General features: G+C 39.9%; 1 protein-coding gene across 2 annotated transcripts in view; it reads right to left on the bottom strand.

The window, feature by feature from the left end:
* ILRUN (inflammation and lipid regulator with UBA-like and NBR1-like domains) overlaps positions 1–20,143 on the bottom strand; it is a 119,372-nt gene that overhangs the window by 74,660 nt on the left and 24,569 nt on the right. For both annotated transcript variants that reach the window (XM_060110550.1, XM_060110549.1), the window contains exon 2: positions 5,451–5,605. In XM_060110550.1, coding sequence (XP_059966533.1) covers positions 5,451–5,605 — 155 coding nt within the window. The remainder of the gene's footprint in view (positions 1–5,450; positions 5,606–20,143) is intronic.

Here is a 20,143-nt window from a genome sequence, read left to right as displayed (position 1 = left end):
TTTCATTTTAGAACTGCTTTTTCCCTGATGTATGACTTTTCTTCTGGAGTCCCTAACAATGAAAAGATTGAGGGTCAAAAGACTGAAAATAAGACAAAGGAGTCAAGTGAAAGTTTCATTTTCAGGTTCAAACAGTAGTGGGGAAAATATGAACAGTGGGCCCTGATAACAGTACAATGACCCGTTGTCTCAGGCGTGATGACACCGGCAAGAGGTGCTTGTAGAAAGAATAGGAATGGCAAGACAGAGAAATGGCTTTGGCAGGAATGTCTTTCCCTCCTTTGGAAGTGGCAACAGTCTTATTTGGTTCCCACTCCTGTACACCTATTTTCACGTAAACTAACTCAAATGAGAAGTCAATATATTGACTTCTGACCAGTCATAGGTAGCCACACAGTGACTAGATGTGATCTTTCCTGTAAAGTCTCTCCAACAGACTCCTTTTTACTATATACAGAAAGCTCTATATATCTTTTTATTGAGATACATACATTCATTATAAAAGCAAATCACCATGAAAAGCTGGACATGGAAGGACTTTCAGCATACTTGAAACTCATCTCCTAACAGCACTCTAGGATTCCTCAGTACCTTGTTCGTGAAGTGCCAGGCCGGTTTTGATATACTTGATGGTTTACTACTGAAAAAGAGAACTGGAGAGAAAAGCAACCAATGCTCTACTGCTGAGATCTCAGCCCCATAATGAATGGCACCTGCTGGGGCTCTTGGATTTTAGGGGTAGCAGATGGAGGAGTGGTCGCCATGTCTGTCAGACCCTCTTTAAAAAAAGTTCTGCCAGCAAAGTGCCCTCTTAAGTTAACACTATAAAGGGCAACTGCTGCTGTGGAAAAGGTTGTGGATGATACACTGGCAATACATGAAAATTCTTTTTTTTTCATTTCTGCAGTCTATGGCCTGGCAAAAGCATATTTGTCTTAGTCAAGAATAGTAGCAGTTGACGTGAAGTACCTTGGAAAATGTCAGTCTCTTCAAAGACCAAGATCCAAGAGGAAAATTAAACTACTACTATAGGGCTGAATTCACAATTACTCTTTAAAAGACACACATACACATGCACACACACACACAGACACACACCTCTATAACAAGACAATGTTTATATGAAAATCCAAGAATGTGTCTGTTTTCGAACTTTAAAGAAAACAAGGGAAACCAAGACTGTCTGGGTGTGGAAAATACTTGGCTGTCCTAGGCAGACAAGCACAAGCAGCTGAGACAGTTGGATCTCTCATCTGTGCAAAAGAGGGAGTACTGCTGTATTCCCAGGATACTGAGTTAGTTGGTAAAATGTTAAATGATTAACAATTATGAGGCTATGGTCCTGATCTTTTTAGTACGTCAGACCCTATTGATGTGGTACTTGGAGAGCCTCTTGAAAAAACTAGAAGAGTTATACACCATCAACTCTAAAGTGTTAATCTGCTATAAAATGAAGAACCAATCATCTGCCTTCTGAGAGTTACCAACAGTTTATTATGACATATAGTTCTTACAGCCCCCAACTGTCAGGTCAGGGAGTTCTGAAAAGGTCACTGATACTGGCTCTTGATACAGAAGGAAGGGAAATACTGATGAGCTACTTGGCCTACCAGGCTAAGCATACCGGAAAAATCTGGATTTGAGAAGTATAACACAATAGCACTTCAAATTAAGTCTGTTACAACTGGCTTAATGTGGTGGGGGTAGACATATATAAGAAAAGAAAGACTAATCTGTGTTTTATGACTTTCCAAGTTAAGTATTGCAAGCACACATATGACTAAGGCTGTGATTCTCCAGTTATCATGGAATATAATTTTATTAAAAAACATAAAAAGTCAAAACAAAACAAGAAACCTGTCATGTGGCAATTCTGAGATGATAGAGAGCATGGCAAAAACAAAATAAAAGTCCATCAGTTCCAGAAAGTCTGAGACTTACTAGGTATAAGTGATTATAGAAATAGTTTGGAGACAAGGAACATCCAAAGAGCAAGACAGAAGACAAACCTCAGTGAAGACCCCCTCCCTCTTTTTTTAACCCCTGTAGCTTTAGAGACTGCATTTCAAATTAAGCTACATGCAAACAGGGACCTTCACTGATCTTGTTGCTATTTTCTTCCTGTACCTGATAGAGTGACTGGAACATAAGAAACTTAACTATTTTAAGGAGTCAAAAGAAAAATGGAGGGAACAGTTGTTCTTTCTCAAGTTTCTTTTTTTCCCTCAACTGTTGTTTCATATTCACTTCTATGTAGTTTAGAAAATAAAGATGACTCTGAAGTCACTCTCTCATATAACAATCATAACTACTTCATTAACGTCAGAGAAACACCAGAGTTATAATATGCTTAGTTTAACACTCACCACAGCTGGACAGCAGAGCATGGCTGTAATAACTGAGAAGCTGTAAGTGCTGGTAAAGAGAATTGTCTCCTTTCATCTTCAGAGGGACAGTTTCAAATTTTCATTTTAAACTCCAACTGTAAAGTTTCCTGGTCATGTTTCCCAAACTTCTAAAACTTACACAGTACCAAAAGTTTGGATCCTGGGATTCTGCATCTATGTCATTAAATGTCTCACTTCAGTTTTTCTATGATCTGAATATAAGGACTTAAACAATATTAGGTGTTTAATTTTAAACAATGTGTGACATTTATCTTCTTTGGGGAAGGTGCTGGGACAGCTATATGCAGTTCCTATCAATCTCATCTGTTGTAAATTTGAATTCCTGGTATGCCTGAAACATGACAGTAGAGAAGCACCGTGAAAAATTATTTATGAAACTCTTTCAGTGAGCACTTATCTCTTAGGGAAGGTTATGAATGAGGGTAAGAGAGCCTGAGGAGAAACAACTAAGCCCTACCCTACTTCTTTTTTTTTTTGGCCACGCCATGCGGCATGCAGGATCTTAGTTCCCCAACCAGGGATTGAACCCGTGCCCCCTGCATTGGGAGCACAGAGCCTTAACCACTGGACTGCCAGGGAAGTCCCAGCCTACCCTACTTCTTTGTGTTACCACTCTATTTCCAGAAAAAACCCAGGCCAGATTAGGATGACGCCAAAGAACCAGTGCCTGTGCATGCTTTCCTTATCTCTCTCTTTAATAACATATACCTGTCACAATTATGTGAGGCCAGTTTCTTCTTAATCAAATGGAAAGCATTTAGTTTACAGACACAAAATTATTTTACAACTGATGGAACGATTTCCAGAAGAATAAAAAACCTACCTGTTCCAAGTACCTTGAAAGGTAAAATCTCTAGCAACTGTTGCCCAGTTTTTCAAGAGGTGCACAGGAACAAAAATGTCCTTTTACAGGAAGAAAGGCTGCAGACCCAGAGACTGTTTTAAACTGGAGTTACTATGCAAAAGCAGGAGGAAAAAGAGCTAGCCCCACTAAAACAAATTTTCTCCAAGTCAAGGTGAAAGGCAGGCTCTTTGGGGTTCTGATTTGACATTCTCGCCATTTTATATCAAACCCTTACAATCTCCCATTAACCCAAGGAACTGTCTAGTGAGTCAGTAGATATTTCAAGAGGCTTTCTGAAATATAAAATGGTTATTTTGCAGCAAGATGGTATTTAAAACATTTCAACAGTACTCTAACAACTTTCAATATTTAAAAACACTATAAAGAACCCATGGAAAGCCAGACCATTTCCAGTGTTTTCACCATTAAGTAAACAAGGTCTTGGATTAATTCTTTTAAATAAACAAAACTTTTAATAAGCTATACTTTCTAAACAAACGTTACTCATTTTAAAAATTCATGGCTAGGTTTCAGAAGCATTTTTGACCAGTAACACAGATTTTAGTAATTCACATAAGGAATATGATGAATAAAAGCTGACCTAAAGAGATTGTTTTAATATCTTTAAAAGCAGACAACACTAAGAAAGGTGAGAAAGAAATTAGACAACGTAAAGATAATCAAACTTGGAACAAGAGTTTCAAGAAAAATAGAAAAATGGCTGTTTTCCTGTATTACCATGTGCCTCTCAAACTAACAATGCACCACACTGTTATAACCAAAAGAGAAAAGAAGCTAATGAAACTTTACAAAGCCACTGATGTCCCCAGTCATCTACAACACTGGGTCAATCCAGATTATGTGCTTTTGCTCAGTGACACACCAAACCTTCATCCAAGGTAAAGTTACTTCCAAATTAGCCAGAAAAACTAAGAATAATAATTTGGTACATCAATTATTATATAAAAGGCTAGCTTGGCCAGTCTCTCCCCATCATAAAAGAACTGAAGTATAAAGAACTGAAAAGTAAACAGGGTCCAATAAAAGGTCACTTTCATAGGTTTGAGTCCCCAGAGTTTTATATCATTTCACATCAGATTACCTTACTAGACACGGTTCCCCGACACCAACAAACTTTTAGCTAAATATTCCTTTTGTCTAGTTTTCCATCTCTTAGAATTTCTTTTGTAAATCCTCATTAATAAGGAAGTTAAAACATCCTCACCTAGTCAGCATAAATTGTTACTGGATGAGACAAGAAATACTAAACTCACTCAAATTTAAAAAGTCATTAGAAAAGAATTTAACAAGTAGAAGGTGATAATAAACAGTTACTAGATACATATTCAGATACTATTTTCAAAGAACTACGGTTAACTTATGTTAAGTCAGCAGTATGTCAAAACAATGTTTTTTAAAAAAAGCAATTTCTCAATCTTTCCATCTTTTCTATTCTGAGCAAATCCCTACACTTCTTACCCAATTTTTCAAAGTGATATTAACATCTCAAATAGATAGCTCAATGAAAATTTCAGATACAATCATCCTTGTCGTTGCAAAGAAATGAGCTTTCAAAAGAGCAGATGCTCACAACTCTACCTTGTTCCATTCAAGGATGCACCTCCTCTAGCTTGCTGGAAATAACTGCAAGATTAATTAGAGCAGAAATAAAATGATGGAGTAGAACTGTACAGGTGGAGACAATACCACCACCACACACAGGCCTAGTTCCTGGTATCAAAAGAATATTGAGGGGGGGTTTCCCTGGTGGCGCAGTGGTTGAGAGTCTGCTTGCCGATGTAAGGGACAAGGGTTTGTGCCCCGGTCCGGGAAGATCCCACATGCCGCACAGCGGCTGGGCCCGTGAGCCATGGCCACTAAGCCTGTGCGTCCGGAGCCTGTGCTCTGCAACAGGAGAGGCCACAACAGTGAGAGGCCCAAGTACCACAGAAAAAAAAAAAAAAAAAAAAGAATATTGAATTGTGTTTAAATGTCATCAAGACCTAAATTCTTCCTAATCTAGGGAGTATTTTATTGGTGTTTGGGTCATCATACCAGTACAAGAAAATTCTACATCATGTATAAGGAAAAGCTCAGAGTTACACAATCACATAATTTAAGCTAAAACACTTCCTTATTTCTTTTAACTACTAAGAAAAAGAAAACTGGGCAAGGAAGATTGCTTTTTATACATTTACCAGAATTTTGGATTCGCCATGTTTTTATAAATTGAGTATCAGGAGGTATCGACTCCCCTTCTCCTATGGTGACATCTTCAACAAAGGACATAGAGGGCACACTGATGTTTGGGCTCTCAAAGTCATAATAGGCGCCAATTGCTGCTTGTAGGTTCCTACAAATAAAGAGAAAAGGCAAAAGACTTCAGTCCTCTCCAGAGCATATTATCCTAATTGTCAAACAAAAGGAACCTATAGAACCCATATATAGACAGTATATAGATGGCTCCTGGTATGTTAATCTTCAGAGTCGTTGATTCTGGCTGAGGAACAACAGGAAAAACGCCAGGACCAAAAACTTGTGCATCACTTTCTTCCCAAGGTACCCACATAGCAAGTAACAAACATTATTAGCACCATCAGCAACAATGTGAGGAAATCCCCCTCTTACCCACAAGGACAGCAAGTATGAGTAAGGAAGTCAATTAAAAGAGAGCTCCTCTGCATCTGTGACTAAAATCCAAAGAAGTTCCATTAAAAAAAAAAAACCTAATTATTTATTTTTTTTAAAAAGCAATACATGCACATGATTCAAAGTTTCATACAATGAAAAATACCCATCTTTTCTCTTCCTTCCTACACACACACATACATACACACACACGGGTAATCATTTATTCATATTACTTTCTTAAATACTCTTCCAGAACTTCCTTATGCACATACAAGCAAATGATATACATTCTTATTTCCCCCCTTCTTACACAACTGGTAACATATTACACACTGCCCTTTGCTTTATTCCCTTAACACTGTATCATGAAGACATTTCTAAGTCAGTACACAATGAATATCCTCATTGTTTTTTACGGCTGTATCCACTGTATAGATATATCATTATTTAGGTAACCAATCCACTTTTGAGTTTGCTTCCAATCTTTAATTCTTCCATATATAAGCTTAAGCACACATAGTTTAACATACAAGTGCATCTGTAGGATAAAGTCCTACAAGTGATACCGTTGGGTCAAAGGGCATATATTTGTGGCTTTAATCAATATATCTAAACGTCCCTCAATAAAAAAGTTACATACTTAATGAATGCTCCCACCAAGAAAGTATGAGAGTGTCTATTTCCCCACTTGCTCATCAACAGTGTTTCTCCAACATTTTGGAATTTTGTCGATCTGATAGGTAAAAAATAAGATCTTGGTGAGGTCTTAACACCATTTTGTAAATAGTGGTGTTCTTTATTTTGTTTTTTAAGATTTATTTATTTATTTAATTTATTTTTGGCGCATCAGGTCTTAGTTGCAGTACACAGGATCTTCGCTGAGGCACGTGGGATCTTTCGCTGTGGCGCGTGGGCTCTTTGTTGTGGTGCGCTGGCTTCTCTCTAGTTGTGGCATGTGGGTTTTCTCTTCTCTAGTTGTGGTGCGCAGGCTCCAGGGCACATGGGCTCTGTAGTTGTGGTGCGCGGGTTCCAGAGCATGTGGGCTCTAGTTGAGGCGTGCAAGTGCCGTAGTTGTGGCGCACGGGCTTAGTTGCCCCGCAGCATGTCGGATCTTAGCTCCCTGATCAGGGATCGAAGCCACGTCCCCTGCATTGTAAAGTTAATTCTTTACCACTGGACCACCAAGGAAGTCCCTGGTGTTCTTTTCAATTACTTATAAACCCCCTTAAGTCAGAAGGAACTACCAAGCACACAAACCAGAGTCCCTAACTGAACAGAATCACACGACTGACAGCTTGGTTCTTCAGTGCCAGAGACCAAAGGCCGCTAAGGGGTTTAAGTTAGCTGTGTTCATTAAAGATAAAAGAAATTGTCGGTAATTACATTAACCATTTCTCTTATGGTCTTCCTCAAACTAGTGACATCATCCCCAGTCCCCACAGAATAACAACATAAATAGCATTTTTCTAAACATAACCCAACCATAAGCCAATGGATCCAGTGGGTTGTTTTTAATTATGTATAAACATAGCACGAAATAAGCTCTGACAGTACACAACTGTTCAACAGACATGCTATTAACAGCAAATACTTTTCTGCTGGGGGCCTGCCTGCTCTTCCAGGTGTTTGCAGCTGCCAGAAAGGAAGGCTATATTTAGAGCAGCTACCTCAGGTCAAGCCTCATGCAATGGCGGCCTGCAGTATTAGTGAGTCATGACTGGAATTACAACACCACCAACTGCTGGCCCGTCATGTGTGTGCTAGATAAAATTTACTTTACATGGAGCAGAGCTGGGCCAGGGTCCAAACTGTGCCTGTTTACTTGACCATTCAATAGGAAGGCTTAGACTTCAGTTTTTCCGGCAACTTCCTTATCTAGCTGACACTAATCTCAAGTGAAGAATATGTGACTGGTCGAACTTGGGCATGCCCAGACCCTACCACCCGCAAGCAGACTTAGGAGTACATCTGGAATCAGCCTTACACTTAGGGATCAGAGATAAAACAAGGGAGAGAGAAATAAGCCTAGGTTGCATTTTGTTCTTCTGAAACTTTTTATAAAAACCAAGTGGCCACTTTTTTATAAAGATAATTTTTCTGCCAAAGGTCTCAGGCAAACAGCCTGAATTGTCTTCTGTTCACTTGGCTGTAAAATATGCTTGGGAGGGAAGAGACTATTTGTGCACTCAGGACAATTGCCAATGCTCATCCTCAGCCTGTGTCATATTTCGCCACTTGGCTCTGCCTGATATCAAACAGGACTTCGAGACCAGCACAGGAGAAACAGTAGCAAGTGGAAAAGTCCAGCTACCCTACTTAGGCAGATCCATCCCCCTCCCAAATCTCCTTTCACACATTCCAACTCATCCCACAGCCAAGCCAACAAAACTGCTTACTTGTACCTGTATTATACAGAAAATTCAACCAGAGAAAGATTAAGGAATACTTTTAAAGCCCAAAGTGAAACTGAAAGTAGTGAGCTGGACTCCTGGCAGCAAGAAGAAGTGAAGGATGACAAAGCACAATCATTTCCCAAGTACAAGGCGGAGAGAAGACATTACCCCGGTGGTGCTCTAACCCATCAGGCAGGTACACAGCTCCTCAGCACTTGGACCATTTAGATCACTGCCTCACAGGGCCAAGGAACCGCAGGAAGAGACTAAACAGCTCCTATTCAGTGTGACAACAAGCAGACATGATAGCATGTATTCCTGTTCAAAACAACATACCCAACTATTATTAGCCAATAAAAAACTCTACATGAAACAGAGCTGGCTGAGGAGATGGGAAAGGGAGGACATTGACTCAGTATTCAGCCCAGCCTGGAAGTTTAAACTTCCAGGTTCCTTCAGTGTTTTTGCTCAAGAAAAGTTTTTACTCTGATTTTAAATAGTTAAAAGTGCCCTAAAGAACAAAGGGAGGCAGTGTTAATAGGGGGAAAAAGGGCACAGGCAAAGATGGATGATAGTGATGGTTATATAACATTGTGAATATACTTTATGCCATAGAACTGTGCACTTAAAAATGGTTAAAATGATAAAATTTTATTTTACTTTATTTTTTACTGACGTATAGTTGATTTACAATGTTATGTTAGTTTCTGATGTACAGCAAAGTGATTCAGATATATATATATTATTTATCATATTCTTTTCCATTATGGTTTATTATGGGATACTGAATATAGTTCCCTGTGCTATACAGTAGGACCTTGCTGTTTATCAGGTGGTTTGTATCTGCTAATCCCAAACTCCTAATTTATCCCTCCCCCACCCCCTTTCCCCTTTGGTAACCATAAGTTTGTTTTCTATGTCTGTGAGTCTGTTTCTGTTTTGTAAATAAATTCATTTGGATCATATGTTAGATTCCACATATCGGTGATACCACATGGTATTTGCCTTCCTGACTTACTTCATTCACTTAGTATGATAATCTCTAGGTCCATGCATGTTGCTGCAAATGGCATTATTTCACTCTTTTTTATGGCTGAGTAGTATTCCATTGTATATATTTACCACGTCTTTGTTATCCATTCATCTGTCGATGGACATTTAGGTTACTTCCACGTCTTGGCTATTGTGAATAGTGCTGCTATGAACATGGGGGTGCATGTACCTTTTCAAATTAGAAGTGGAATTGCTAGATCATATGGCAACTCTATTTTTAGTTTTTTAAGGAACCTCCAAACTGTTTTCCATAGTGGCTGCACCAATTTACATTCCCACCAACAGTGTAGGAGGGTTCCCTTTTCTCCACACCCTATCCAGCATTTGTTATTTGTAGACTTTTTAATGATGGCCATTCTGACCAGTGTGAGGTGATAACTCATTGCAGTTTTGATTTTCATTTCTCTAATAATTAGCGATATTGAGCATCTTTTCATGTGCCTATTGGCCATCTGTATGTCTTCTTTGAAGAAATGTCTATTTAGGTCATCTGCCCATTTTTTCATTGGGTTGTTTGTTTCTTTGTCATTGAGTTGTATGAGCTGTTAGTATATTTTGGAAATTAAGCCCCTGTCAGTTGCATTGTTTGCAAATATTTTCTCCCAGTCCATAGGCTGTCTTTTCATTTTGCTTATGGTTTTCTTGCTGTGCAAAAGCTTTTAAGTTTTTGATTAGGTCCCATTTGATTATAAAATGGTAAAATTTTAAATGGCTTTGTTTGGAGGCAGCTCCTAACCCCTGGCTGTGGGGCTTTGAACAAGTGGTTAAGCATCTGTGTCAGTTTACTCATGTGCAAAACTGAGTTTCTTTATTGTAAGGTTGCTTATATTTTTTATTACAAAGTTGGGTGTTATAAAGTTGGCTGTGAAGACTGCATGAGGCAATGTGTGTAAATGCCAGTGACCTAGGTTGGCAGTCATTCATTCAACAAATATTTAATTAATGAATCCATGTGCTAGGCACTCGGCCTGGGTCTAGGGATAGAACAGACAGCAAAACAGAAAAGGGCCCTCTCCGTTACAAAGCCTAGCAGACTGCAACAAACCAGGGACACTCAAAGAAGCGTAACTGCAACTACCTCTCACACTGAGGCTTATCAGTTCAAGGCAGCTTTTCTATCTTGGGGTAAAAAAAAAAAGGGGCTTGGTGTACAATACAGTTTCAACTACACTGATAATCAGGTTAACCTGATTTGGAGTAGAAGAATCTGGTGATGCTGACATGTGTTTCCTGATGAAATGCAGTTTTATAACTAAGAAGCAATATTGTCCAACCTTCATGTTATAGATGAGGCCACAGATGCACTGACAGGTAAATAACTTGCCCCAGGCTAGACAGTCAATTATTAGTACAACTCAGAACCACATCTATTCAAAGGCATAAAGCTTTTACCTTACCCAGAATTTTCCAGTTTTCTACTAATGCTCTGAACATCTGATTTTCTTAAGAACATATCATGAATTCTATAAATGAATTAATTGTAACTTCTCATTAAACTGAATTCCTGAAAGTGGTCAAATGCCTAATCTTGTATATATTCACAAACACAAAACATTTATTTTTGTACTATTTACACAAACATAAGTCAGATTGACAGTCTTATGAAGAAAAATCATCTATATACTGAATATACAGTCAGGAACATAATCCCAAAAATACGGGGGTAGAAGAAAACAGTTAAGAAAACTAGGAAATCAGAATAAAGAGGGAATGCTGGAAGTCTAAGTATTAGCTCAGATTCTCAGCAAAATAAAATTAGACACCTTCTCTTTCCACTCTCTGAACAAGTAAGAAACTCAAAAGGATCCAAATTGTTTATAAGAAAAAAAAAACTATCCATCTAATTTGGACATAAATTAAAATGGGAAATCAGAATAATGAATCAATCTAGTTAAGCATGAACAGTAGCATCTTCAGGCTTCAAGCAGTACCTATCCTGAACTTCAAGAAGTTTCCCTCACCTGTGGAGCACCAATGATACTGCTCCTAAGGCACAAGCTCATCAGGAATCAGAAAGACCTCACTATCTTTGAATGACTGAAAATACCTGATTAGAAAAAGGATCAGCAAAACAGACGTCAGTTCTTAGCCGGGCTTTCCAACTTCCACCCGGGCTTTCCAACACCAACATCAGCAGGCATGTAACACGGAAGACCAAAAAAAGAGGCCAAAAAACGTGTACTTGTGATATTTGTGAATTTTAAGGCCTGAGAAGAAACTGAGAATTTCATTAAAATAAACATGAACGCAGGTAGGGAATAGAAGTTGGGCTAAAGAAGACTTAAAATACTTTCAAATCTAAAAATTAACTAATAGATGATATTACTTAATACATGAACACAGTAAGAAGAAAGAAAGAACTTGTGAAAGATTTCATTAAGAGGAGCAACAAAGTTCACACCAGTATTTACCCACTTCTCAGAGCCCTAGCAAGTCCAAGATTGTTTCTTCCTCTTCTTTTCCTGGCTATTTACTGATCCAGTAATTTTAATACTTCTTAGAACTGATCCCTCTAACTAACATCAGCAGTTATACCTTTTCCAAAGAGAAAGTAAAAAACTAGCATTCTGCCATGAAAACCCAAGGTGGTGGCACTGTTCTAGATTTAAAGAGAGGGTCCAGAGGTTAGGTGCTTTCACTGCTGTGGCCCGGGTTCAATCCCTGGTCAGGGAACTAAGATCCCTCAAGCCTTGTTAAGCAACCCCCAAACACAAAAAAATTCAAAGAGACATAACAACCAAATGCAATATATGATCCCTGAGGTCCTTGAATGGATTCTGATTCTATATATATAAAAAAAAGGTTATAAATGATACATTTGGGAACAACTGAGCAAACTTACAATATGTACTGGATATTTTTTTAGTACTAAAGAATTTTTGTAAATTATCTTAGTGTCTTACTATGTAGTTATGTAAAGAAATGCCTTTTTTTTTTTTTTTTTTTTTGTGGTACACGGGCCTCTCACTGCTGTGGCCTCTCCCGTTGCGGAGCACAGGCTCCGGACGCGCAGGCTCAGCGGCCAGGGCTCACGGGCCCAGCCGCCCCACGGCATGTGGGATCCTCCCAGACCGGGGCACGAACCCATGTCCCCTGCATCGGCAGGCGGACTCTCAACCACTGCGCCACCAGGGAAGCCCGGAATGTCCTTTTTTTTTAGAAGCATGCTGAAATATTTAAGGATGAAGGGTTGTGATGTCTATAACTTTCAAATGATTCAAAAAATTTTTATATAGAGAAAACAAATTATGGGAAAAATGTTAACCACTGTTGTTGAATTAGGTGGCAAGTATAAGGGTATATACTCTGATTCTTTTAAAATTTTCTGTAGGTTTGAATAGTTTATAAAAAAGGTAAATGAAAACAAAAACAGAAGAAAGAAAAGTATCTTTTTTCCCACCACTGGAAGATACAAAAAAAAAATTAGGTGCAAAGAATTACTTCAGCCATCTAGGGAACATTAAGGAACCTATTGGGAACCTCAGGAGACCTAATGAGGATGAGGCTGACATGCTGACAATGACAGATCAGAAAGAGAAATAAAATTGCTGTGTCCTTGATGATATAGTTGAACCACTAAACTAGGCAACCCCAGAGCCATCTTACGTTGGGTATCGCCGTCATCTGAGAAAATACAATTGGCTCATTGTTTAAAAAGTGGGCAGGGGGGGCCTCCCTGGTGGCGCAAGTGGTTGAGAGTCCGCCTGCCGATGCAGGGGATGCGGGTTCGTGCCCCGGTCTGGGAGGATCCCATATGCCGCGGAGCGGCTGGGCCCGTGAGCCATGGCCGCTGAGCCTGTGCGTCCAGAGCCTGTGCTCCGCGACGGGGGAGGCCACAACAGTGAGAGGCCCGCATACCACAAAAAAAAAAAAAAAAAAAAAAAAAAAAAGTGGGCAGGGGGGGCTTCCCTGGTGGCGCAGTGGTTGAGAGTCCGCCTGCCGATGCAGGGGACACAGGTTCGTGCCCCCGTCCGGGAAGATCCCACATGCCGCGGAGTGGCTGGGCCCGTGAGCCATAGTCGCTGAGCTTGCGCGTCCGGAGCCTGTGCTCCGCAACGGGAGAGGCCACAGCAGTGAGAGGCCCGCGTACCGCAAAAAAAAAAAAGAAAGAAAAAAAAAAGGGCAGGGGAAGGGGCAGATTTTGAGCCTACACCAATTTGACACTGGCATTATAGAGTTTAATTTCTGAGTGCCTTTGGTTGTGTCAAAATCAAACTATTTTTCCTCTTTTAAAAAAACTGAGGTGAAAGTCACATAACATACAATTAACTACATACTTTAAAGTATACAATTCAATGGTGTTTACTGCATTCACAATGTTGTGCAACCACCACCTCTACTTTCAAAACTTTTAAATCATCTCATACCCATTAAGAACACCACATATCCATTAAGTAATCATTCCTCATTATTCCTTCCCCCCCATCCCCTGGCAACTACCAATCTGTTTTCTGTCTCTATGAATTTGTCTATTTTGGATAATTTATATAAAAGGAATGACACCATATGCAACCTCTGTGTCTGGTTTCTTCCACTTAGCAGAATATTTTTGAGACTTATCCCAAATGGTAGCATGCTGATCAGTATTTCATACCTTTATATGGCTAAATAATATTCCAGTATATGTACATACCACATTTTGACTATCCATTCATCTGCTGATGGGCATTTGGATTGTTTCTACCTTTTGACTATTGAGTAATACTGCTATAAACATTCATATACAAGTGTCTGTGTGGGCATATGTGTTCATTTCTTTAGATATATACCTAGGAGTAGAACTTCTGGGTCACATGTAATTCCATGTCTAACTTTTCGAAAAACCACAAACTGTTTTCCACATCAGCTGAACCATTTTACATTTCTACCAACAATGTACAAGTAAAGTGTTCCTATTTCTTGACATCCTCACCAACACTTCTTTTCTTTTTTTTTATTATAGCCAACCTAGTGGGTGTGAAGTGATATCTGACTGTGGTTTTGATTTCTATTTCCTTAATGACTAATGATCTTTTTTTTTTTTTTTCTTTTTGCGGTATGTGGGCCTCCCACTGCTGTGGCCTCTCCCGTTGCGGAGCACAGGCTCCGGACGCGCAGGCCCAGCGGCCATGGCTCACGGGCCCAGCCGCTCCGCGGCACATGGGATCCTCCCAGACCGGGGCACGAACCCGCATCCCCTGCATCGGCAGGCGGACTCCCAACCACTTGCGCCACCATGGAGGCCCCATGACTAATGATCTTAAACAACTTTTCATGTACTTGGCTATATGTATATCCTCTTTGGAGATACGTCTATTCAAATCCTTTGTTCATTTTTGTGACTGAGTTGCTTGTCTTCCTATTGTGCAGCTGTAAGAGTTCTTTATATATTCTGGATACTAGACCCTTATCAGATACATGATTTACAAATATTTTCTCCCATTATGTGGACTGTCTTTTCACTTCCTTGATAATGTCTTTTGATGCATAACAAGTTTTTAATTTTGTTGCAGTCTAATTTATCTAGTTTTTTTTGTTGTTGTTTTGACTCTGACATCAAATCTAAGAATCAGTATCCCAATCCAAGATCATGAAGGTTTATCCCTATGTTTCTTCTAATAGTTTTATCGTTTTACTTTTATTTAGGTCACTGATTTTCAGTTAATTTTTGTATAAAGAGTGAGGTAGGGGGTCTGACTTCATTCTTTTGCCCGTGGTTATCCAGTTGTACCAGCATCATGTGTTAAAGAAGATGAAACATTTTTAAGAGAAAAAGAAGTTGGACAGACTCTTGGATATGAGTAGGATTCTGCCCTATGGGTGATCCTAGCTAGCCTTTGGGGACACTTCCATGGCAAGTGCAATAAACGGCAAAGCTCAGACATGGGAAACTGAGTGGGAGAACAAATTGAGACATGCACTGTACCATAACTCTCAAGTATGGTATGCTTATGCTCTGATCACCCTAAAAAATATATTTCTTATTCCCAAACACAGTTTCTAGGACTGAAAGAACCAACAACATTTATGCTCAGAATCAAACTAAATTATCAGCACAAAAACGTTTTCCCTATCTGCCAATCAGTAAGTATATAATATTTACAGCTTTTATATTTCTTTTCTTTAAGTTTTCACTCATTCATGCTCTAGGTAATAGAAACGTAAAGATAAATAAGACAAAGTCTTTGCTACCAAGGAACACAAAGTCTATTAAAGAAAGATTTAGAAACAAGTAATCACAATTCAATGAGGTAAATTTCAGGGAAGAAATATAACCAAGGACTACAAAAGTACAGAAAAGAAAATACCTTACTCAAACTTAGGAATTCAGGGAAAGCTTCATCAACCAGGTAACATCAAAACTGTACCCTAATGAACTGGTTAACCACCTAGAGAAGGGGGTGAAGGGGCATTTCAGATAGAGGGAGATTATATGCAAAGGCACACAGACGTATGAGAATCACAAGAACACCACAAACTCACCAACAGCCAGAAAAAGACAGGCCTGACAACATTCAGGTCCCTGGTTCTGGCTGTTTCCGAAGCCCAAATGAATTGTTAACTTAAGTTCTAAGATATTCCTGTATCCTTATTAATTCTCATTTTTATTCAGGCTAGTTTAAGACAGGGTGGTGTTCACCTCCAGTACAGTCCTAACTGATACAAGACTAAAGTATTGCTAAAGTTAAAAATCCACAACGCATAGCAAAGTCAAGGGGACTTCCCTGGTGGAGCAGTGGTTAAGAATCTGCCTGCCAATGCAGGGGACACGGGTTTGAGCCCTGGTCCGGGAAGATCCCACATGCCGCAGAGCAACTAAGCCCGTGCGCCACAACTACTGAGCCTGCGCTCTAGAGCCTGCGAGCCACAACTACTGAATCCCGAGCGCCTAGAACCCATGCTCTGCAACAAGAGAAGCCACCACAATGAGAAGCCCGCACACAGAAACGAAGAGTAGCCCCCACTCGCCGGAACTAGAGAAAGCCCGTAAGCAGCAAGGAAGACCCAACGCAGCCAAAAGTAAGTAAGTAAATAAATATTTTAAAAAACAAACAAACAAACAAAAAGTCAAGGTGAGCTGGAGGAAATGGGCTCCCCTCCACCTGAGCTTAGCAAGGTAGCAGTCCTTATATGTAGCAAAGCAACTGGTTACACTCCATATGCACTCCAAAGCTAGATGGAGCTTTTGGAGCTTGGACCATAAAAGGAAATTGCCCACAGAACACTCTGCAAACTTCAGTAAAGTTTTTCAAGACAATCCAATCTGCAAAACACAACCCAACCCAATCTAGCTTTCCAGAAAGAAGATACGACATACAAGATAAGAATATAACTTTCTGCCTAAAGCCAGAGATCTGAAACCTCTAATGGTTAGATAATTAAGAGACTTGATGAATTTCAGCACCTGAACTCTCTGCATCACTTAAACTGTGAGACACTGATGAATACAATGTAGATAGCCCCTTTCAAACACTTCTCCCAGGATCCCCCAAACTGCCATCTCCTCCCCCCTTCATTATAAAGCATATCTAAAAGAAACATAGTTGGGAGAGGGGAAGTTTAGAGGGTGACATTCAACAGAATATTTGAGAAAACTCTAAATCTAGAATTACCCATCCATGCCCTGAGTAGAGACCTTTAACCTGGAATGATAAGCAGAGCTAAGGGACCTAACCCCAGTCCTAGCAATCCTCTTCAGCAATCTTGGAGACTAAAATCTAATTATAATATTACTGGAGTTGGTTATTTATCAAAGGGAATGTCCAAATATGAAGTGGATAAGCAATGAACTTAAGCTTTAAAGGAGTTCTATCATTGGGAGCCTATAATTATTATACCCCTGGTCAAGACCTAGGTCCCAAAAGTAGCATCGTATTGGAAGGGAAAGCTAAAGCAGCATGGTCCTTATAAAGGAACTCTCCCACCCTGCCCCTACATCTCCTGGGCTCCTCTCAAGGATGGTCATGAAGAATATCAGACACAGGAAATCTTTCTGGGGGAAGCTAGGCCAAGGCCTTCAGTTCTCCGCTGATGAAATGAGTTAACAGGTGACCAGGAGACTTGCTGACTGTATTTTACTGCTCCTGCCCTACAGAAGACAGTGTACACTCGTAATTCTTTCTGCTTCTATCCCCCAGGCTGAGAACAGTGCCTGGCATATAGAAGGTGCTTAATATATATTTGTTGACTGGAATATGCTACTGACCAAAATATAGTACAGCTGCCCTTGACCAACATGAGGTAAATTGGGCGGGTCCACTATACTCAGATTTTTTTCAGTGGTAAATACTACAGTACTACACAATCCAAGATTGGTCGAATCCACGGATTGGGAACTGCTGATATGGAGGGCCAAATTATAAATTATACACAGATTTTCCACTGCATGGAGGGTTTGCACCCTTAACCCCCGAGTTGTTAAAAGATCAACAATATTTTTCCTTTCATCACATTTTCCCCTCACAATTTTATACTGGGACTACATGCATACCTTGTTTTAATGGACTTGGCTTTATTGTGCTTTACAGATAATTGCTTTTTTACAAATTCAAAGTCTGTGGCAATCCTGCTGCAGGCAAGTCTATCAGTGCATTTTTCCAACAGCATTTGCTCACTTTGTGTCTCTGTGTCACATTTTGGTAAATCTCACAATATTTCAAATTTTTCATTATTATTATACTTGTTATGGTGACCTGTGATCAGCAATCTGTGATGTTTCTATTGTAATTGTTTTGGGGTGCCATGAACAGTGCCCACGTAAGACTGTGAACTTAATTGGTAAATGTGTGTGTTCTGACCATTCCACCAATTAGCCATTCCTCCGTCTCGTTTCCTCTCCTTGGACCTCCCTATTCCCCGAGACACAACAGTATTGAAATTAGGTCAGTTGATAACTCTACAGTGGCCTCTAAGTGTTCAAGTGAAAGGAAGAGTCACACATCTCTCACTTTAAAAACTAGAAATGGTTAAGCTTAGTGAGGAAGGCGTGTCAAAAAACAAGATAGGCCAGAAGCCAGGTCGCTTGTACCAAACAGCTAAGTTGTGAAAGCAAAGGAAAAGTTCTTCAAGGAAATGAAAAATGCTACTCCAGTGAACACACGAATCATAAGATAAGTGAAACAGCCTTATTCCTGATATGGAGAAAGTTTGAGTGGTCTGGATAGAAGACCAAATCAGCCACAACATTCCCTTAAGCCAAAGCCTAATCCAGAGCAAGGCCCTGACTCTCTTCAACTCTGTGAAGGCTGAGAGAGGTGAAGAAGCTGCAGAAGAAAAGTTTAAAGCTAGCAGAGGTTGGTTCTTGCAGTTTAAGGAAAGAAGCCCTCTCCATAACATAAAAGTGCAAGGTGAAGGAGCAAGTGCTGATGTAGAAGCTGCAGCAAGTTATCCAGAAGATCCAGCTAAGATAATTCATGAAGGTGGGCTACACTAAACAAGAGATTCTCAGTGTAGACAAGACAGCCTTATATGGGGAGAAGATGCCATCTAGGACTTTCATAGCTAAGGAGGAGAAGTCAGTGCCTGGCTTCAAAGGACAGGCTTTCTTGTTAGGGGCTAATGCAGCTGGTGGCTTTACGTTGAAGCCAGTGATCATTTACCATTCTGAAAACTCTAGGGCCCTTAAAAATTATGCTCAATCTGCTCTGCCTGTGCTCTGTAAATGAAACAACAAAGCCTGGATGACTGTACATCTGTTTGCAACATGGTTCACTGACCATTTCAAGCCCACTGCTGAGACTTACTGCTCAGAAAAAAAGATTCCTTTCAAAATGTTACTACTCATCGACGGTGCTCCCGGTCACCCAAGAGCTCTGATGGAGATATACAAAGAGATTTTCATGTCTGCCAACACAACATCTGTTCTGTAGCCATAGATCAAAGAGTCATTTCTACTTTCAAGTCTTGTTCTTTAAGAAATACATTTTGTGAGGCTATAGTGAATCCTCTGATGCATCTGGGCAAAGTAAGTCCTTCTGGAAAGGATTCACCACTCTAGATGCCATTAAGAACATTTGTGATTCATGGGAGGAGGTCAAAATACCAGCATTAAAAGGAGTTTGGAAGAAGCTGACTGCAACTCTCGTGGATGACTTTGGAGGGGTTCGAAACTCCAGCGGAGGAAGTAACTGCAGATGTGGTGGATGTAGCAGGAGGACTAGAAGCGGAGCCTGAAGATGTGACTGAATGGCTGCAATCTCAGGATAAAACTTTAACCAATGAGGAGTTAACTTTTTACGACCAGCAAAGAAAGTGGTTCCTTGAGATGGTATCTACTCCTGGTGAAGATGCTGTGAAGATTGTTGAAATAACAACAAAGGACTTAGAATATTACATAAACTTAGTTGATAAAGCAATGGCAGGGTTTGAAAGGTCTGACTCCCAATTTTGAAAGAAGGTCTACTGTGGGAAAAATGCTATCAAACAGCATTGCATGCTACAGAGAAATTGCTCGTAAAAGGAAGAGTCAGTCAATGCAGCAAACTTCATTGTTCTCTTACTTTAAGCTGCCCCAGCCTTCAGCAACTCCCAAACTGATCAGTCTGTAGCCATCAACATGGAGGCAAGACCCTCCACCAGCAAAAAAAAGATTACAACTTGCTAAAGGCTCAGATGATGGTTAGCGGTTTTTGCCAATAAAGGATTTTTTAATTAAGATATGTACATTGTTTTCTTAGACATAATGCTATTGCACACTTGACAGACTACAGTATAGTCTAAACATAACTTTTACATGCACCGGGAAACCAAAAAATTCGTGTGACTCGCTTTATGGCAATATTCAGTTTATTACGGTGGTCTGGAACCAAACCAGCTGTATCTCCAATGTATGCCTA

This window comes from Mesoplodon densirostris, chromosome 10 (assembly GCF_025265405.1).
Source record: "Mesoplodon densirostris isolate mMesDen1 chromosome 10, mMesDen1 primary haplotype, whole genome shotgun sequence".
NCBI lineage: Eukaryota > Metazoa > Chordata > Mammalia > Artiodactyla > Ziphiidae > Mesoplodon > Mesoplodon densirostris.
Note: the sequence above shows the minus strand (reverse complement) of the source record. Positions and strands in the feature narration are given on the sequence as shown.